At 36.5% G+C, this 21,035-nt stretch overlaps 1 protein-coding gene across 5 annotated transcripts in view; it reads right to left on the reverse strand.

The window, feature by feature from the left end:
* CACNA2D3 (calcium voltage-gated channel auxiliary subunit alpha2delta 3) overlaps positions 1-21,035 on the reverse strand; it is a 373,089-nt gene that overhangs the window by 77,114 nt on the left and 274,940 nt on the right. For all 5 annotated transcript variants that reach the window (XM_051627834.1, XM_051627837.1, XM_051627833.1 and 2 more), the window contains 5 exons: positions 20,818-20,892; positions 8,121-8,204; positions 3,399-3,470; positions 3,105-3,166; positions 1,152-1,219 (listed from right to left, as the gene is read on the reverse strand). In XM_051627834.1, coding sequence (XP_051483794.1) covers positions 1,152-1,219; positions 3,105-3,166; positions 3,399-3,470; positions 8,121-8,204; positions 20,818-20,892 — 361 coding nt within the window. The remainder of the gene's footprint in view (positions 1-1,151; positions 1,220-3,104; positions 3,167-3,398; positions 3,471-8,120; positions 8,205-20,817; positions 20,893-21,035) is intronic.

Consider the following 21,035-nt stretch of genomic DNA (forward strand, 5'->3'; position numbering starts at 1 on the left):
CTATTTGGCTAGCAAAGCTTTTTATGCTAAAATACATACTTCTCATTTCATGACAGTTGTTCTCTTTCTCAACTGGAAAGAGAAAGAAGTCTTTAAAAGAGAACAATTTCCTCAAAACCTAAGCACACAGCCCATGAACACAAGAAGCAATTTAGTGGATTGTTCAGAATAGGTTTATTGTACTAACAGGTCACATAAATGCTTGTAAATAAGAAGTATATCATTAGCTATATAGTACAATAAAAATGTACTTTAGCAATTTTAAAAACTCTTAAAACACTTAACAATAGACAATAAGCAAACAAGGTTCAGAAGGCTAGGCCTGGGTTTAACCCCTAACATAATTAGCTATGGCAGAGCTTCAGTGATTAAGGAAAGCAATGAAGTCAAAACTAGAACTATAATTCAGGAGGACAGTGAGGTGTCAGTACCACAGAATCAGTGAAGGTGTGGGTGGGAGAAAACGAACAGTTAGTTATGGCTATGTTAACATTTCTGGGAGGAAATAACAGACTGGCTGAGATGTAGGGCTGAATTAAAGAAAATAGGGAAAGGTATGTTTGGAACAGTTTGGAGAGTAAGCAGCTCCAAGTCTCCTGCTATGTTCTCTTTCTATCTAGACATGTATCTGCAAGGGCAAGTGACTCAAACTTTAAGGCATTTCTTTATACATCTCTCCTGGGTACAGGAATGTAGTCAGGTCCCAAAATGTAGCTGAGTAACAAAGACCTGAAGAAATTAACTAACTGTCTTGTTTAACATAACTGACAAAACAAGAAGCAGAATGGGAAATGGAGGCTTAAGCGTCAAATCAGAAGGCATTTCTCTATTGAAACTAAAAAAACATACCCATTACAGCACTCTCAGTGGTTACTTCATTCAGAAAACACCAGAAAGAACTAAAATTGTACCCTGAGCGACCCTCTAGAACATTGAAAGAGGAGGACAGATGATTCCCACCTAAAGACGACTCACAAGTGATCTGACTATGCTTAATATAAATGAGGGGAAAAAATCCCATGAAGTAAAAGATCACTTGGGGGGAGGATCCAATTCCCTTATGGAATCTGCAGACAAACATACAAGCTTTAGGTCTATCAAATCAACAACAAAACTACTCTGTAAGCAACATGAGAAGGTACGTATCTTACCTTCTTCCACAGTTACATTCCCTCTGAAGAAATATTTTCCATGTCCTCTAGAGAGAGCCACACCTAAACTGTGCAGAGAAATAAAGCAGACCTTGAAATCTGTGAGATAAACAATAACAGACATTCAGGGCTATTTTAATTTCTAACATTTCCAGCTAGCGTACTACGTTTAACTTTAAAACTGTTTGTTTCCAAACCCTCACTGATCATATTTATTGTTCAACTGGCTGTTTCAGATGTGATGTGCCTGCAACAATCGGCTGTATTTATGTGTGCTTAGAGGTGCAGTAAACCATTATTCTCTGGCAAACGAATAAAGGAACCCCACTAAGCTCACTGCTGTTCACTCAGCGTGAGACTTCTTCAGCTGAGCCTTGAACATGCCCATGGCCTTATAATGAAGGAGACATTTTTTTGTAAATCAGACTAAGCTGTTGAGAAACTACGTGAATATGGGAATCAATGGAGCTACTGAGAGGAAAAGAATTTCGTATGTGACAACAGCATCATTACTCTTCTTTAATTAATTTTTTCTGTGATTCATATTTGTAGCTTGTTTGATTTTTTGCGTTTACTTCAGCTTCATAAACTTTCAGCAGTTACGTACCCAGATTTCATTTGGCTTTTAGTCTAACATTTAAATTATTCAAGTTTATTGAACTGCTGGGGGATCCTATGCCTCTTCCTATTAAACATATACACAGAATACATCCTGGCATTCATTCATCCATTCAAGGGGATTATATCAGGGTAGGAACCTGCCAGTAATCAGTAAGACTGAAAAACCATGGGCTGATCCTTTAAGAACACATAGAGGCACCAATTCCAAGAACTCATATACTGCAATCAACAGCTCAATCTGGAAATGAGCTGAACAGTAAACATCTTTGACACTACAGTGTATATTTTAACTAACATTGCCTCTGCTGCCTTCCTGAATCTGTACTCCTACCCATCAAAATTAGACACAGACCATGCTGAAAAGGGCAGGACAGTTTTTGTACTATTTGCCTGTCCTAAGAATCAAAACTTGCACTGCATGCACATATATAGCCCCATAACTGTTTATGAAATAGGCTAAGAATGACAGTGCCACAGGAAAAAAAAACAAAACACAAAAAAAATCCAAAAAGAGCAAAACCCACAAAACAATAATAACAAACAAACAAACAAACAAACACAAATGCCCTTATTTTTACTACTCATTTGTGAATTTTAACAAGAATAAACACATGCATTAGAGCTCAGAGAAATGTGCCTGTATTTTCACTATGTGGAAATGTAGCTCAAGTTCTGTGAAATGGTTCCATTGAAGAAAATTTCAGTTGAGTATTGCAACTATCAGCCTGCTTTAAGCAGAAGGTACAGTTTGTATTATTTTATTAACAAACCGTTTTTAATTCAAGTATGAACATTTTTTATGTGACTTCATTCTTTTATTTTTATTTTTTCTCCTAAGATGCATGCCAAAATAACATGGCTGACTCACTCAGTTTTAGCTATACAAATACACTGAAGGTAATTCAGAGAAACAAAATATCCAAGCCTCAAATTGGAAATGAAATACTATCTCATTTTACATTACATTTTTGTTGTGGAAAAAAATCAAAATGGGGCTCAATATGTAGTTACTTAAATGGATTATGGTATTTATAGCTCTCCAAGTACTTGCGAAAGCCTTTCGTTCAATGTAAACCTCAACTGAATATTTTTTTAATGAAACGTAAGCCATGACAAACATTGAGTTTGCCTGTGTGAGCTTGCACAAACTTTCCATCTCTGGAAAAGCTGAAAGGAATGCTAGTAGGCTCCTTTTCCTTGCTATTTTCAGCATTGTCCAGGGATATTTCATTGTCAGCTTTCGCTGATGAGCTTTTAATGAATTCACAAGCTCTGTACAAATGCAAATCCAATGAGTCTGATGAAATGTCCATTTTTTATGGTCGGCTCTACCTGAATGGAGTACCCTTGATGTCTGTATAATAGTAGTCATTTGTCATCACCAATACCCGCTTCTAGATTCAGAACAAGAAAGTCAGAAGGGAAGGAGGAAACAAGTTAGTTTAGTATAAGAAATGTGTAAAAGATTAAGTGGTTAGTCACTGATAAAATTGAAAGCAATGTTTATATTCAGTGAGTGAAAAAATATACTGCAGTAAAAAATCTTTATGGAAATCTTAAAAATTGTTTCAAATAATAAACTGCTTTGCTTTCTATTCAGTTTAAACAATATTTTATACATTGTACCCCTTTGTCCACCGTCTTCTTCACTTCCATGGAGAATTTCCCCGTTTTCCGATTCACCATTGCATTTCGGAGCTGAAATGAAGGAAATATGTATTAATTCCTCTATTAGCATTTTCTGTAATTTTAACCTCTGGTTGAGCTCTTCTGGTACATTCATTTGGCATAAGTAGCACTAAGTTTTCTTCATTTTCAGTAGTTCTGCTACACACTGCACAACTCCCTTACAGATTTTATTATTGACTGTACAGGCTAAGATGCCTGCCACATAACTTAAAGCAAGTTGCTGAGGTACATAACATAGGAGCTCTCAGCATCCTTCACAGCACAACAGCTTTTTGAGTAGTAATCTGGATCTTACATGGGTTAAACTGTAATTGACTACTATTCTGCAGTTACTGCATAGGAAGAGAAGGACTAGGATCCCAGCTGGATTTGGCCAAAATCAGACCAGAGCTCGGTGTTTAAATACATCAACAATTGTACATATAATAACAAAACAAAAAAAAGAAAACCCCATTTAACCTACACTATTCATTCTGCTACTGCTTGGTGCACTACATTGGGCTTCATCCTAAAATAGCACCAGAAACTGCAGGCTAACTGATCCAGAAATTGGAACTAGCAAACTAATGACACCCCATTTGAACAGTAACCTGTTTCAATGGGAACACACAGCTGCAGTGCTCTGTGACTCCCTCTGGTTCTCCAGGCACCTCCTCCAAGCTATTAAATTTTGTCTCTGCAATGGAAGCCCCAGTTCAGTCACAGCTTTAAGAATCAGCCTGGACATCTCGCTCTGTCTTCCAAAAGTCTTTTGATTTCAAAACCGGGTCTTGTTACTATATAAACCAAAAACTCAAAGCATAAGGGAAAACAGAAAATCAATGAAAAAGGGTTTATACGCAATGATATACCTGCTGCTCTGCAAGTTAAATGTGTTACTTTTTAGATTACCACACAGTTTTTCAGCAACTTTATTCTAGCCTCTCCGTGAGCTGCAGGTTCCCAAATCTGTGCTGCAAAGTCCTTTACCCATCACCTCTGAAAATTGCTTCCTAGAAAAGAGGAGCTTTCCTCACAGAGGACATCAGCTGACATACCCTCTCTCTTAGGAACATGCTATGATGATGAAGAGTAAAACAAAACAAAACAAAACAAAACAACTGCCCCCAGGCCTATAATCCAAAAATGACCTGCAGTGTGGCTAACAAAGAGTACAGGCTACCCTGACACAGCTGGTCTGAGAGCAGGGTGTCTGGGCTGAAATTGAAAAATGACGAGACATGGTTAGTAAGAAATCATCAGCCTCAGTGTTTTGAACTTGTCTATCAGTTCAGGGTTTTAGGGAAGAAATAAACGAGTTACTGTTAGCAGCTATTCCACCCACTTATGGAAGTAGTGTATTTTAATGCTCCTAGATTTACGAATGGAAGAAGCGACTTCTTTTGCTTATATTTTTAATTAATGGTAAAGATGTGGGAAGATTAAGTTGGTTGTATAAGGATCTCTTCAATTAAAAAGCAATATTGATATACTTGTGGGATTTATTTTATTTTATTTGGTGGTAAGAAGTACCTACAAATCTATTACAGATGTAATTTTAATCACAATAGGAAAATTCCACTATCACTAATCAATTCACACTCCCTTCTTCAGGGATATTAAAAATGTAGAATAATACTGACAAAATGAGCATTTTTATGTCTCTTCTATTGCTTATCTATCTGAATACAATTTTGGACATCGTGTTCTTGCTGAATAAGTACCTCCTGTTGTCCAGTACCTGATGCCAGATTGGGCAATTCAGTCAGATTTTAATGAAAAATTGTGAAGATAGTCATATCAATGCACTCTGCTGGCTTTTGGAGTTAGTATGGAGTGAAAAGAGAGTGACCAAACTTGCCAGTGAAATAACTGGGTTTATTCTCATGAACAAGTTGAGCATGGCCAATCTATCAAAAACTGCAAACTTTGCAGCTCTTTAAATTTAATTCTGGGGCATCTAGATTTGAATTAACAGTCTTACTCTGCTGTCAGTGAGTGTAAAAGAATAGTTTTAGCTGGAGGCATGTATAAAATAAAGCATATATTTTACTGTAGGGTTTGGGGTTTTTTTAACAATGCACAATAGGCAATTCTGGAAATATTTTACCATTTAAGTTTTGTGGTTTTGGACTTGGAGAGCTGGTCTTAATTAACCATCTACTTTCTAACATTTACAGAACAGTTCCATTTATCTTTAACATGGTTTTCATTTTTCTCCTATTGGTGCCTGCAGTTGTCTAAGACCCATTCCTCCCACAAGCCTCAGGCAAGTCATAGATTTACTAAAAGGGCCTCCAAACTCTCAGTAGTGTTTAAGATCAAGTCTGCATGTGGGATTTAGAGTTTAACTTTTCTTCTTCTTTTTTGCTTGCTGTGATTACATTTCTTGGCTTTGTAATCTGGTTTCTCAGCTCTTCGGCAGTTTCATCTCCCTCCTCAACTGCAAAAAATAAGCACTGCCTCAGCTGGCTTCAAGCCCCAAAACATTCATTCATGCTCTTTTTTATTTGGAAAAAAATATTTCATTCAGCTAGAAATTACAACAAAAGAATTTCAAGAAGTAAGTTAATGAGAAAAAGGTTTCCATCCAAGTTGACACTTCTTGTCTTTGGTACTGTGTATTCCCAAACTTTGCTCAAAGACACTTGGCTTAATAAGCTGATATTATGATTCCTATTTTTGATCAAATGCAGTAACAGCAAGATAGTGAGCACTGTTAACCTGGAAAATGAACTGATGAATGTGTATACACACACCAGCTCTATTTCTTGGTGAAAAAGATTCTAACCTTAGTTCTGTCATGGTTTTTCTTATTGGATGACTATGGAAAAACTAATTCATCACCTCTTCAGAGTAATATGCATTATTACTCCTTCAACTAAATATCTTCCAATCAATTACTAACAGCAGTTTCGCTGCTATAGTATGAGATCATTCTATATTCTTGGAAAACTATGTAACCGTTCAATTAATGTGGTAAAAAGTAAGAAAATGTCTTAATCAGCTTCCACATAAGTGTTTCACGGGGAAAAAAATATACAAGTAGTAGTCTGTGCTATTAAAAGCAGCTATATGAATACATTAATTCTTTCCTTCTACAGTTGAATAAACAATGCTTTACTATCAAAGCTTGGAAAAAATCAAGAACATCAAGGCCTTGGGTGAAGCAGAGCAACATGTAGCTCTCAAGTCAGTAAGTTACTTTGCAATTTTAAGTCTCCTACATGATATGAAGTCAATGTGATGGCAAATACTGTTGTAAGCTGCCAGGGTATAAGAAACTCTAACGAGGAAGCCTTCAATAGTGTACACATAGAAAACTGCACAAAGTTATACAAGAAATATTAAAAAAAGTTTGAGTGTGCACTCCACAAGACTTTAAATAAGGAAGTAAGATGGTCTCCTAGGAGAGGATGAGGACAATCTATCACCTGGTGAAACAGACATTGCTTAAAACATAAATTAACTGTTTCACTACTCACAAAGGGGGTGGAGAGCTGGAAGAATGTAAGATATATATTTTGTAAGGGAGAAAGAAAATATAGACTTCTGTCAGAACAGGGATCAAAAAATTAGTACATCTGAAGGCTGACAAGACTCCAGGGGCAGTTGTACGTGATCCATCCCAGATTTCGGAAGGACATGACAAAGTAAATACGGGAACCTTCAGTGGACGTATTCAAAACCTCTCTGGAAAAGTAGAACTATGAGGGACTTGAGAGAAGCTAACACAGTTGGGATATTTGAGAAGGGATTGAGAAGACATCTATGAAAAACACAGACATGCAGTCGTGACTTTGGCAGCTGGGAACTTCTGGGAAAAACTAAATTACAGGACAGAAAGGGGAACACCTGGAAAGTTACGATTTAATTAAGGACAGTCAGCACAGATTCACACAAAAAGAATCATGTCTAACAAATCAGATTTATTGAGGAAGTAACAGAAAGACCAGGCAAAGGTCAAGCCATGGACATAAGGAAAGCTTTTGATACAGTACTGCAAAAAAAGGCTAAGCCTGCAAGGTAAGAAAGAATAAGATAAAGAGTGAACTACAGAGTAGATGGAGTACTGAATAATGAGTGTAACTGAGAGGATTGTGTGCGTAACAGCTGATAGACGCAGAACGCATGCTTCCGCAGCGTTTCTGAAATACATTTCAGACGTCTGAAATGAAGTGTTTGGAGTCAATCTGTGCTCTAAGCAGAGGTCAAAGAATCCAATTTTGTTTACTTCTCTGATACTTTTTGATTTTGTATGCTAAGGAAAATAGCTCACCTTACTTCCACTGAGGAAAGAGGGATCTTGTGCAGAGCAGTTAAACTCATTCCTTCATTTCTGAGTTTCAGCAGTTGTCTGGGTCAGCCCTAAAGAGATATTCTATTCCCTTCCCTAGCACTATACTCCTATCCAGCAAAAACACACAATGGGATGCATGGAGAATGTAAGGGTGATGAGCTTCACCAAAGATTCTAAGAGTCTGGTTTTGTGGTATATGCATAAGTAAGGAAGAATCAACACAAAACAGTTACAAAATTCTGAATTAAGTAAAAGGGCTATTGTCCTTCCCTTCCTGAAAGCAGTGAGATGGCCACTCTAATGACTACTTAAACAGTTTCCAGGTACATTAGTTGGATGCAGCAATGTCTTTTTACAGGGTTTTAAAACACATCACTTACCACATCATCTCTGTCTTCCCACTCGACCTCGGAAAGATCCACACTACTATAGTTGGGCTTTCTTCGTTTCTTCCCCTCTTCATACTGGCATAAAAAAGGTGAAATATTTAGCACATCCTGCTTTATTTGCACAAACATCTCGTGTCACAAGATTTGAAAGATCTGCTGTGTGCAATACACGTAACAGCAGGTAGCTTAATTCCTAAAAAGCACACCACATTGCTGCATAAATGTCTGTGAACTAAAACCTACATTACTTGTGATTATTTGCATGATCTCTTGCAGTGATACAAAACTTTTCTTGATGAACACACTGCAAAGTCAATTTCTGCATTTGTACCTTCTTGTCCTCATATGGAAAATACGTGAGACCTTGATCTTGTAGTTTATGTTAAATATCTCAAACTAGCTTTCAGCTGCACAGGAAGTTAAATTTACTATAATCTTATCAACAAAATGTTTACCCATTTCTCTTTAAACAAGATAAGATGCGAGTCTTGTGAAGTATGGTGTTAACACTCGCTGATACTACATTTTATCTACAACTTCATGGAGGAAAAAGTAATATAATAGTGGTAATTTATAGGTTTTTATCACTTGTCACTGTTACACTGTAAATCGCACATTTAAAATAAATATTCCTCTGACAAATTGGGTTGACACTGATGTGTTTATAATGTAGGAAATTCTGCCCTCTGCTGAACATTTAAAATCAAAGACCCTACTAGTGTAAGAACAAAAACACTGCTCGGCAGGAGAAGAAAAATGTATTTAGGAAGATCTGTGAATAAAGAATCCAACTGGCTAAGAAAAATGATCATAATATATTTGAAAAAAATAAATCTGAGAGAGAATTGGCATAATGGGAAATCTGGTCTTTTCTCTTTTACGATGCATATAAGCGGGAGGAAAAACCACAAGTCTTCCTATGAAGCATGACAAGAGACACTGGGATACTGCAAAAAATCCCCAGATTGCTTTTCTGACTCCCAAACCATAGCATCATAGTAGGATAGACAATGCACCTGTAAGGCAGTATATATAGTTGATTCTCCTCCCTCAGGGCAGGACCAACTATACCATAAACCAAACCTGTCAGTGCTTGAGACAGCCAATTCATCACTGAGGCCAGTGGTGCAGGAACTTTCAAGCACATTCAGCAGATTACAGAGACTAGAGACACCAAAGAAAAAACTTGTTCTCTGAGTATTAAGAAGGTTATTCCCATCCTGACTTTTTCCTCTCTAAATTAAAAGAATCTCATGGGAATCACATAGTTGCTTTTGTAGACTACAGTATTTAAAAATAAGTATGACAAAATCTTCCTGAAGAACAGCAAACTTTAAAAAATGTTGAATACTGGATCATAATCACAAAGAGATTTTGAGATACTGGTAGCACTGTAATGTTTCTGCCAGCACACTTAACTGAGCCTCCTTAATTTTTGCTCATAATAACTTGGATACTTTTCTACAGATTATTGTGTGTGCTGGTTTAGTTTGGTGGGTTTTTTGGTAATGGGGGAGGAGCCCGCTTTGTTGTCATGTTAGGCCCAAGCCACAACAGTGTGGGATAAAATCCTCAATCAATTCTCATTCTTCTTTTGAATAAAAAAAATCCGAGCAACTCTGTTGGAGTGAGTCGTGACTGAATTCTGAGAATTCATGCAGAGGCAATTAAAGAGTACTTTCATGTGCTAGAATACACCATTCTTTTAACAGTAAGATTATCTACTTCAGGGTTAATGCTATTCAACAGATGGGTGGAAAGATGTAAAGAATTTCTGCTTTCAGCACATACTTATACACTAGACTGTGAATTCAAGCACCTCAGTGCTACAATTAATTCTTGCTATGTGACAGCCCTGATAGCTAAAGCGATAACTACATCCAAACACTGAAGTACAAAATTTGCAGCCAACATAGTTAAATTTCACAAGCATAAAATATGAGAGGATAATGTCCAGTTCATTAACAGAGCTTGATTTTTGTAGCTATGTTTTTGCAAGCCTTTCATTATGGCTGCAGCTCTATCAATATTATCCTTAAATTTTACAAGAAGTAACTATATCTGCTTTCTGTGGCTGCACCGATTAACCACACAAATCTTCAACCTGATTTAGTCATTATTCTATAGAAATGGTTTCAGTCAAGCTCTGAAATACTGAGAACTGAAAGGTGTTAAACCAAAGTTAGCTGGGATCATCTGAGTAGAGCAAACAGCTCCTGTACTGGTTCCAATGTTTAATTACATCCTTACTCACAGATGTTGAAGAGCTTCCGGGCTATACTGCATTCTCAGACACATGTGCAAACCCTTACTTATGACAATAGGAATTGATCTTGTGTGTCTGACAGCAGAAGGTGGCTTCAAACATAAGGCAAACCACTGGCGTCATATTGATTATTGAGTTTGTATTTATTTTAATCATGTAGATTCCACACCTTGCACTCAAAAAGCAAAAACAAAATCCGAAAGCAATCAAATGAAGAGCTGGATAAAACATCCCAAACTCTGCAGCAAAGCTGGAATTGGAAGCATTCATGTCTAAAAAATTCAGATAAGCAGAAACAAAGTCCAAATCCCAGTGATCAAGCAGGAGTTAGGCACTCTGCAAGCACTTGAAGGAACTGGAAATGCAGTTCTTAAGCATATTTAGGACAGAAAGCAATGAAGTATTGAGATTCCTAACCCCTCATTCAGCTCTATATAGGGGCTACAGTTTAATCGCCTACACGGGAATTCAATAAGTGAAGAGTAGATTTATGATATAGTTCAGAAAAGGATGGCAGAGAAAACAAAAACCAACTTACAGCAAAAACAGGATACCAAAAATTATTTGTCTGTAAGATATTACCTTATTCACAACAGTAAATATACATACCTTTATGATTATGTAACTAGGGCCTAAAACATAAAGGCAAGTAGATAAAATATAAGATACTTAATAACAATACTGTTCAATTGGTCATTCTTCTCTAGCTTATTTCCAGTTTTATTGCTTAACTAATTTCTTAGTAAAAGCTATTAATGGACATCAAAGCAACCCACCAAGTTTTAAAAACAGCATTAATCTATATCTTTTTCTATGGTAGCAAACCTAATCTTTTATCTCTGAGACTCCTGAATGAAGTATAAAACACTGAGTCAAGGCTGAAGCCAAACCCATCTGCAATATTACTATAAAGCATAGAAACAAATTATGAAGGCACCCACTGGGAAAGATAGAAACTAGGAGCTCTTCCAAATTATTCTGATTTAAGTACATGAGGAAAAGAGTTACATTTAAACTGTGTGCTGTTAATCTACTTTGGCCAGCATAAAATGTGTGGTGATACCATATAGTAATTAACCTCTGAGAAAAAAAAAAAAAAAAAGAATATTTTTAAATATCTGGACTACAACACAAGAATCTTTTAGGCTGCTAAAAACTACATATTTTTGTTTGTGGAAAGGGCACAGGAAATTATTTTGTTTGGGAATCAGAATGAGCTTTATCTTACTCAGTATCTTTTATTTGAGGCTTGGCCAAACTCCTATAGCAAGGGATGATTCAAACAGCATGTGATGTGTACCGTTTAAAGACTGAATCACATTTTTCCACCACCCCCACTACAACCTTTTACATGTGCCACTATTAAACCCTTTGCTTTGATATTTTCTTTATTATTTTTTTTTAACACGAGCAGTCCCAAACCATCTGCATTGAATATGACCTGCCACGTGTTTACAAAGTCAAAGTGTAGCAATCTGATCAGGGACAGAGCAAGCTACATCTTAACAGCTGCCAGCCTTGGGTCTAAGGTGATTGGAATTTCTCAGTCGTGCTCCATCTAGATAATGGGCAGGTAGGAGAGAGTAAATTGCTGTGATAGCAGCTTTGGAAGTGTCAATAGATTTTAGTCAGCTGGACTAGTCACACTTGTGGAACCAACTGTGAGAAAATATTATAAAAGGAAAGTATAAAAAATGACCAAAAGCTAAAGAGGTAAAATAATTTCAAGGGAAAGTGCTTCCTTGCGAAATTACTACCCTATGTGCAGAAGTAGGGAACCAGAATCTAAAAAAAACCTTCCAATTTCAAAACATATAAACAATTAATTAGGTTTCATCTTTTTGGATTACTGCTTCAAAATTAGGATAATCTATTACCCTAAACAGGATTTGAGAAAAATCCAATTTTTTTAAGTATTTTTTAATTATTATTATAAGACTTGAACATATCCAAGAATGTCTAGCTGATCTTCAATTCTACATAATTAAATACACAAAACAACTGCATGTATAACTGTAACTTACATTAAACCCTCCCTCAAAGGTATTCTTGTCCTCAAAGTTTGATAGGAAAAGTTGAATGAACAAGTATCAGAGGAAAAGCATCATTAACTATGATGCACACTTTTCCATATAGTTTTAAATAAATAGACTGAATACACTCTCATTATTGCAATTTCCTGGTCTACTCAGTTCCTCAGGTACTTCCCTTCTCTAAGATTCCAGACACTAACGTTACCACTTATTTATTGTCTAGTGCAGCTCTGAGTGACATAAGACAAACCCTGCAGCTGTAGGAATGGAAACTGCATTGAACCTATGTGGTTCAATGGCTGATCCTGAGATCTTATCCAGCCTGGCATAAATCGCTACTGAGGCACACTAATCCTTCCTGAGGTGACTGTGCAAGGGGAAAGCTTGGTTAACACCAGCTTCAGGAGCAGGATCATCTGTAACCAGTCCTTCAAACATGCATTCTTTGTTCTTTGCATAGAATAAGGCAGGAGTATATTGCTGCTTCCTTTCCTGAATGTAAGTGGGGTACATCCCTGAGTGAGGCACTTCCCCAAAAAGAGCCATGACACTCTTAGAGGTAAACATGCAGAAAGAAAGGGGAGGGGGGCACATACTTCCTACTTTTCAATAATGATTGTAGTTACTCCAAATTGCAAATTCTTTTAAATACGGATCAAGTCCTTCAACATTTAGTCTAAAATCTTTAGAGGTTAAATACTATGGGACAAAGACAAGGTAATGAAAAACACAGTGAAAGGTCAAGAGATGAGAGGGGGAGAGATCACTTCAATAGACTGATTCATACTTTGACATTAAAAAACAAAAAACCAAAAAAAAACCACCAACAAAACAGTAGTGAAAAATTCCCTTCACTGCCTCACTTGTTTACATAGTCAGTTGCAGTGACTGAGCTTTCATTCACCATCTGTCACATAGCACCAAAACTTTCTGCCTGGGGATACATGTGAAGCAGCATCCTATCTCACTGCAAATTACTGCTGCTTGGCTTTTAAGCTTTTCAGTGAATTTGGATTTTTTTTTCCTGCTCACATGATCCTGATTTATTTTTTGTGATACCTTTATTGCAATTAGTTTGTGGCCTCAAATAATCTTTTATTAATCCGCACTTAATCTTGACTCATAGGTGTCCAGCCAGAACCAATGTTGCTTTCTATACTAAGCTCCTTATTTTAATATTAAAAATCAGTGTTAACATCCTGATTTTCTTAGGAAAATAGAAACAATTTCCTTTTCCAAGAGAGACTTTCCTGGCAAGTCTATTATTTAAGATGTTAATCCAGAAGTTCCTAGGTTATGGTTGGCAGTAAAAAACAATTATTTTGAACTGGGTTTTCATGCCAGACAGCTCCATGTCACACAGCTACAGACTGGACAAGGAGTACATCAGCTGAGCTAATTTTCAGGTGAGTTGCAGTTGATTAGCAATGTGACATGTATGTGATTTACTCCACTTTAAAAAAACACACAAACCCTCTATTTAGGATTTTATTTGCATTCTCAGGACCTTATCATTTGGGATTATGTAAAAACTGGCAGCTGCTTATAATTATTTGGAGTTTGAGAGGAAATAATTAAAAACATCTGCCTTTATCTTAATACTACCAGACTTAAACCCATGAGCTCAGTGATACCTAACTTCAAAGCTGAAAGCAAGGAATAAAAGAAAGCTTCACATATTGCTAACAAATTTTCAGTGATTCATTTATATGTACAACCAGTTATTCAACAGCCTTCAAACCTTTAATTATCTTTTAAATATATGTAATTTTGCACTTCTAATTAGACAGCAATTTAATGCTCTCACAGGGATTCAGATGGGCTTTTTTGAAATGTAAACTCCAATAGGAATAATCATTGGCATTCAAGTGATTGAATTCTTCAGTTATTTAAATGAACGTGAGGCATTTACACTGTTCAAATCATTTAAATATTCTGCTGTCAGCTACAGCTGTAGAGTTTTATGGAGTTGCTGAATAAAGCAAGGGTAAGTGTAGGTTATCTTACGTTCCAGGCAGGGCTCCCCAGAGAGAGATGAGATTTGCTGCTTATGAAAGGCTAACGCTGCTTAAGTGGGGCATTAATGTTTCCCCCCAGACTTTGATTTCTCTGCTTTTCTATATTGAGAGAAACACATTTTCTCAAAATTCACCTCTACAAATGACTTAATACTGATCTAGCAATCTTTAATTTCAGGTCCTTTACCTTAATATGATATATAGTGACAGTCAACATTCTAAGTTTAAAATGGTAACTTAGCCAGTTAAAGCACTGATACATTTTCGGGAGTGGGTGTTGTAATATATACATGGGCTTTGATTTCTATGTGTAACTTTCCCTATTAAGATTAAGCAAATTAATTACAAATGTGCCTAGTTTTAAAGAAAGTAATGTATCGGTTGAATTAGTTTATAGCAATAAGAAGAGCATTCGTGTATATAACCATTCAAAAAATCACCCTTACTAGCCTTCCAGAGCTTATACTGAGAGTTTGAATACATATCTCAGTCTTCTCAGAGGTAGAGAATTTTGATTTAAACTCAAAATATTACAAAATTCTTAGTCATCATGGATCTTATTAGCTTAATTCATAAGTCAGAACACATTTTTCATCTTACATTTATCAAAACGATGGTAGAATCTGAATAAAAGTTGCAATGTGATTCCATAACATATGCATTTGTAGTTAAATGTGCATTTTCTTTAATTAAGGAACTTGAACTCCTTGTTCAGGATATTCGAGTATTCTAACCTAAATGAACCTAACAATTACTGAAAACAAAATCCCTCTGCACTCCCTGAACAAAAATAGAAATATTGCCAACTATGAACCAAAAAAGCCACAGATTTCACAAAATCTGCTAGAATCTTGATATTATTCTATGAAAACCACACAAATACTGAGAGACAACAATACAAACCCCTAACACCAGATACAACTCACAAAGGTGTCAATCTGACTACAGCAGACATTAATCTTTCAGTGGTATTCCTTAATTTCTCTGTAATCCCACAACACTCTCGTAAAAAAAACAGTTTTCTTCTGGCACCAACACATAACAGACAAGATAATGACAGTTAGAGTAACGAGCAACCAGCCACAATTAATCTGGTGGTTGTTTTAAGTGTACGTAGAGAATATATATAATTTTATTTCTCTTCCTTTACATTCAGTCAGCTCATTTCTTTGACAAACTGTAACATCATCATGACACACTTTGCATTTTAAAATTTAATGGAGTGACATCTAGCACACTGCAAGTGCTAAGAGGATACTGAAAAATAAGCAATTAAATCTCACATAACTGCTGCTGAGAAAAACTTTGTCTCCGTGTCCACAACTCAAGAACGTGTAAGGAGCCTCAGACACCAAGTTACTGCCTTGAAAATCTCAAAATTCACTTTTAAACTCCCAAAGAATTAATTATCTCCTAAACAGTAAGTCAGGGTTTTAAACCAAGTAAAAAAAAATCAAAATTACATCATACAATAGAAAATATTATCTCGTGGAAAACAAAACTCTACTCTGTAAAAATATGTAATTTTTAAATCACAATGCGGTATATAGGAGCATTCTAATACAACAATATTTAAAAACAAACAAACAAAAAAAAACCCAACAAAAAAACCCCCACTATTTTGAAATCTCATTGCCTATAGTTTCTTGAGTTACCACTGCAGTGTGTATTTGGTAGGAATACAACGCGTAGGAACTTTTAAAGCGTTCTCATCCACTATGTAATTAAAAACAACACAACAAAAAGTCTTTGAAATAGACCAGAAATACGACAGTGACAGTTTTGCACTGAAACTCTAGTTTGAGACGAATTTCTGGATACTAAAACTACAGTTCTCACGGCGCTGCTCCCGCTCGCCCCGATGCAGCAGCCGCAGCAGCGGCACCTCCCACCCCCTCCCGCCGGCGGGGCGGGCCCTGCGCGGGGCTGGGGCGACACCGCATGGCGCGGGGCGCGCAGCGCAGCCGGGGTGCTGCGCGGGGGATGCTGCTGCGCGGGGGATGCTGCTGCGCGGGGGATGCTGCTGCGCCGGGGTGGCTGCTGCGCCGGGGCTGCCAGTGCCTGCTCCAGAAGCAGGGCCCGGGGAAGGTGAGGAACGGACCAGCTGGTCAGAGCTGGGAGGACAGGGTGGCACGGCCTCCAGTGTTCGGGGAAGAAACAAGGAAAGGAAGGGAGATAAAATCAGAGTTTCCATGCACGTGAAACATACAGGTAATTTATACTCAGTCATTTAGTTGACAAGGCCTCAGCAGCTCTCTTTTTGTTCTCCAAAAGGAATCTCCACAGGATTCTTTATTCCCTGATTATCATGATTTATTAACTTGTTTGACAAGATTTATTGCTCTAGAAACATCTTTTAGAGAAGAATGTAACCAAAAGTTCTTACTGGTCCCTCTATGACAACAGTCACCCGTGAAAACTTCAGCCAGCACCGAGCTGGAAGTCTGGGGGCTACTTCAGCAACTCTCATAAAACTACAACTACCTGCTAAGCAGCTAGAAAGTACTTTCCTCTTCCTTCCAGCAGCAACTGGTCTTCATAACTGAAAGCCAAGTTTATTTTAAAAGGAAAAAAGCAGAAAAAACCAGGATAGAATGTCTCCAAGAAAAACTTTTTTTTGATGTAAACCCAACAGGATAATCAGCACAAAAATGTAGCTAGCCTAATGATTAAATGTAATGGTCATCATCAGATAAAATCTGGTGCAACAGGAAGCACTCAGCGACTGTTCACTATCCTGCCTGTCTGCTCAGCGTCCTGAAAGACAATTCCTTAAAAAGCAGATTGTCAGCTTCAGAACTAACAGATACGGCCACTGGGGTTAGGAACTCAGGAGACTAGTAATATTCTAGCTTTACATCACCACAGGAAAATATAATAGCAATACAAACCAGTGTGGATCAAGTCAGCAATCAATGCGAGCTGAATATAAACTCCAACCCACCCAAAGAATTTTAGATAATATCTTTGGTGAGCTATCTAATTCCGGTCCTACATGCCTATTTTCATGTACTTATTGTCACAGATTTCATGGAATGTTTTGCCACTAGTTAGAATAGTATCAGGATTTGGCCTGCAATATTAATCTAAGAGCCCAAGCCAGCAATCACTTCACTCTAAACAACTCCACTGAAGTCAACAGGAGACTCCCATTACACACTACTGACAGAACCCAGAGCTAAAAATGACTTCCACAAAAATGAAACGAACAGACCGTGAATATATCACAATGAGTTCCCTGTAGTTGACAGCTTATGGGCTACTGCCCAACATCTTGATTTTAAAAAGAGACTCTTGTATAAGGTAATGAAATAGGTGCCTTCAAGATGTACACTGGAGTGAGGAGGAGTAATAAAAACCACCTCTTGCGTCATTAAAATATGCCACCACAACAGAGGATAACACCCTTTGTCAGTCTAACTTAAATCTACCCACTGTTCCTGGATTTCATTATTTTCTGTTTATTAAAATACCTATTCTGTAATGAATAAATACTAATATTTTTGAAGGAAGTAATTTGTCAGAATAAAAAGAGACAGTACAGCAAACGCACATGTTGTCAAACTCTTGCAATGTATATAGGGAACTTTGAAACATATATTCCTGTGGCTTGCAAATACAGGCTGTTGGATGTACCTGTGATACCTGAAGATTACAAAAGCATTTTTAGGACTAAAGATCGAGTCACAATTTTAGTATTATGAAAATAGGGGAATGTTATAAATAACAGTGTGTTTATATCCAATTTAGAATGTGTTATTAAAAACAGCACATGGATTTTAATCCATGAAGTGGTAAGAAAAAAATATTCTGAAGGTAGTGGCCAATGAACTAAAAACAATGCCCTGTCACATTTTCCATTGCAACTGCTAAAAATTTTGAAGACAACTTCTCCCTACACTGGCATTCCCCACCAAAAAAAAAGTTTAATATTACATTTTTACATTAAAGCGTAGCAACATTCATTTCAGCATTTTAACTGCTGAGTTGAATTTACATTATTAGTCTAATATACATTTTTCAAATAGCAAATTGCAGGAAAAGATACAGAATGCTATGGCAGTCAATTTTTAGTTCTAGTCAGTGTGCTTGTAACTTTGGCTCCTATAAGCAATTTTTAGGTTATGTCTATGGTGCAGCTGGACGAGTGATAAAAGCAGAATCACACAACTAGTCACCTGACATGGACAAGCTAGCTGAGGTAACAAAGCAGTGACAATGCAGCAGAAGAGATCTGAAGGTGCATTAAAAATATTTTTATATAATCCAGGTGCTCTAAGGAGGTTTTACTACAGCTCCTATTGCTGCCTTTTCTTTCCTGTGGTCACCAAATAAAGCTCAGCAGAGGTTCTCAGTCAGCAAAAGAACATGGAAGAATGATTAAATAAGAGGTCAGAAAAATACAGAGAATATGACAACAAAATGCAGAAAAGTAAGAACAGAAAAACATTCCAGCAAGACCAAAAATATTGGTTGTTTATTGTGATGGAAAGATTCAATGAGATAACAACCACTAATTATTACACAAAGTACAAAATGGAGAATTTAAAATAGATCAGGAGCTTCTCCTTTCCATATTCGTTACAAAAGAACTACTTCTAATGAAATTCAAAAATCTAATTAAAAATAAAAACTGTGCATAAAACAGTTACAATATGAAAAACCTCTGCTATGAGAAGTCAAGCAGACTGACAAAAATAAGTATGTTAGTATGGCTAACAGGAGTACCCACTCTAATAAGTTTTAATGCAAAATGTCAGAACCAAATGTTTATGAGCAGAAGCCAATCTGAAACTCTTAGAAGTTATACTGACTGCTGAGAGTTTTTCCACATCCTCTTACTCAGTTCCTGTATCTTCCTCAGGAACCATCTCATGTTGAACACTGCTGGAAATGGGATTCTGTTTTACACTTCCTAATATTTACATACTTAGGTAGCAGAGGTCCTAATTCCCATTAAACAGTAAGATACACATTCTTCATTATGAGAAATCATCTGTGGGGAGTGCAGAGATGAAGAAACCAAAAACAACAGAACAACAGCTCCTGGAGCATGTTAATGTAACTGATGAGTGTGAGCTCTCTATATCTGAATACATAGTGATATTTCTATATCTCTAGCTAGCTAGCTTTAATGACACAGCACTGGAATGGTAAAAAAGCCAATGAGGTAATTTGCAAGAGGAATCTATGAGTATTTCATTGCTTATTGGTCAGTAATTTGTTAAATTCTCTACAGGGACTGTCTTCCCTTCCACAGTGGTGAAAAGTTCTGTCACCCAGAGCCATGCGTGATATTAGAAGAAAATTTACAATTAAACCATTTATTTTAAGATTCCTTCCAAGATACTATAGTGATGCCATTAGATTGTCTGTCCATTTTACAGTGAAGTTACTGAGAAAATGTTTTTCCATTCACCCATGGAAGTCCTTATGTTTAACTTTTCATAAGCTCTACTCCAATTAAAAAATAAAAGGGGAAACAAGTGCAAATAGAAATGTTAATTGTGTAATTCCTAGAACAAATCTTAGAAAGAAAAATTCATTCCCTGAATGGCAACATCAGATATGGTAATGACTTAATAAATCATGCTTTTCAATAATTTTATTTTTATATTAAAGTATCTATCCAATTAATATTTCTGTTTTCTACTAAAATATTCTTTAAATCAGACATTACTTGAAGTGCCTGCATGAGAAATACATATGGAAACCATGTGTATACAGCAGTGTAATTATTAATACTGATGCTTTGCTAAGAGTTGATAGTGATGGAACACTTGCAAGTGCTGTTCCTTAACAATGATGCAATCAAGAATGTACCAGTTCTCTGGGGTGTTAAGTTGATAAACATTTGTGTAACAGGCACTTCTATTTTTCTTGCTGTGATTAATGCAAACAAGATGATAAGAGAAACTAAAGGTAAAATTTACTGCTATTTCTCTTTTAGTACAAAAATCCCTTGTGCCCCTATTTTGCCTAAGAATATGCTTTATCGAGATTTCTGCACATATATTAAATTAGGTTTAACACTTTAACATGACAAATAGGGGTTATTACATCGCAGCAGAGCATTCCAGCATTCCATTCCAATGTAAAATGAACATAATTATAGCAATTTTTGGCTTTGCTATTTTGTAGTAATGGAGGCTTGCATCTTTTGCAGAAACAACTTGTATATTTGTTTTCCTTTACTTTTTTCATGCTAACCTTTGTTTCCAGAGGCAAATTTACCAAGAATTATTTGTTATAAAGCAATATAAAGTAGTTGGTCTGGTGTATTTAATTTTTAATGACTATTAGATTATTCCCACTAAAAGAAAAATAAATGCAATATATAAATAAACCAGAACAGCAAATAGTATTCTTACCAAAGGCCTAAGTTCTGGATGAGTCAAAATATATCCATTGTTTGTAATTGCAAAAGCATATCCATGAATACCTAACTGTAAAAGTAAATGAGAAAAAATACTAATTAGCATGGTCTCCATTAAATTCTTAAACAAAATATCAGGCAAGAATTTAGATATGCAGGGCTTAAAGCTGGCATTCATAACCCTTATCCACAAAGCATTCATTATAACATATG

This window comes from Apus apus, chromosome 9, assembly GCF_020740795.1.
Source record: "Apus apus isolate bApuApu2 chromosome 9, bApuApu2.pri.cur, whole genome shotgun sequence".
NCBI classification, from domain to species: domain Eukaryota; kingdom Metazoa; phylum Chordata; class Aves; order Apodiformes; family Apodidae; genus Apus; species Apus apus.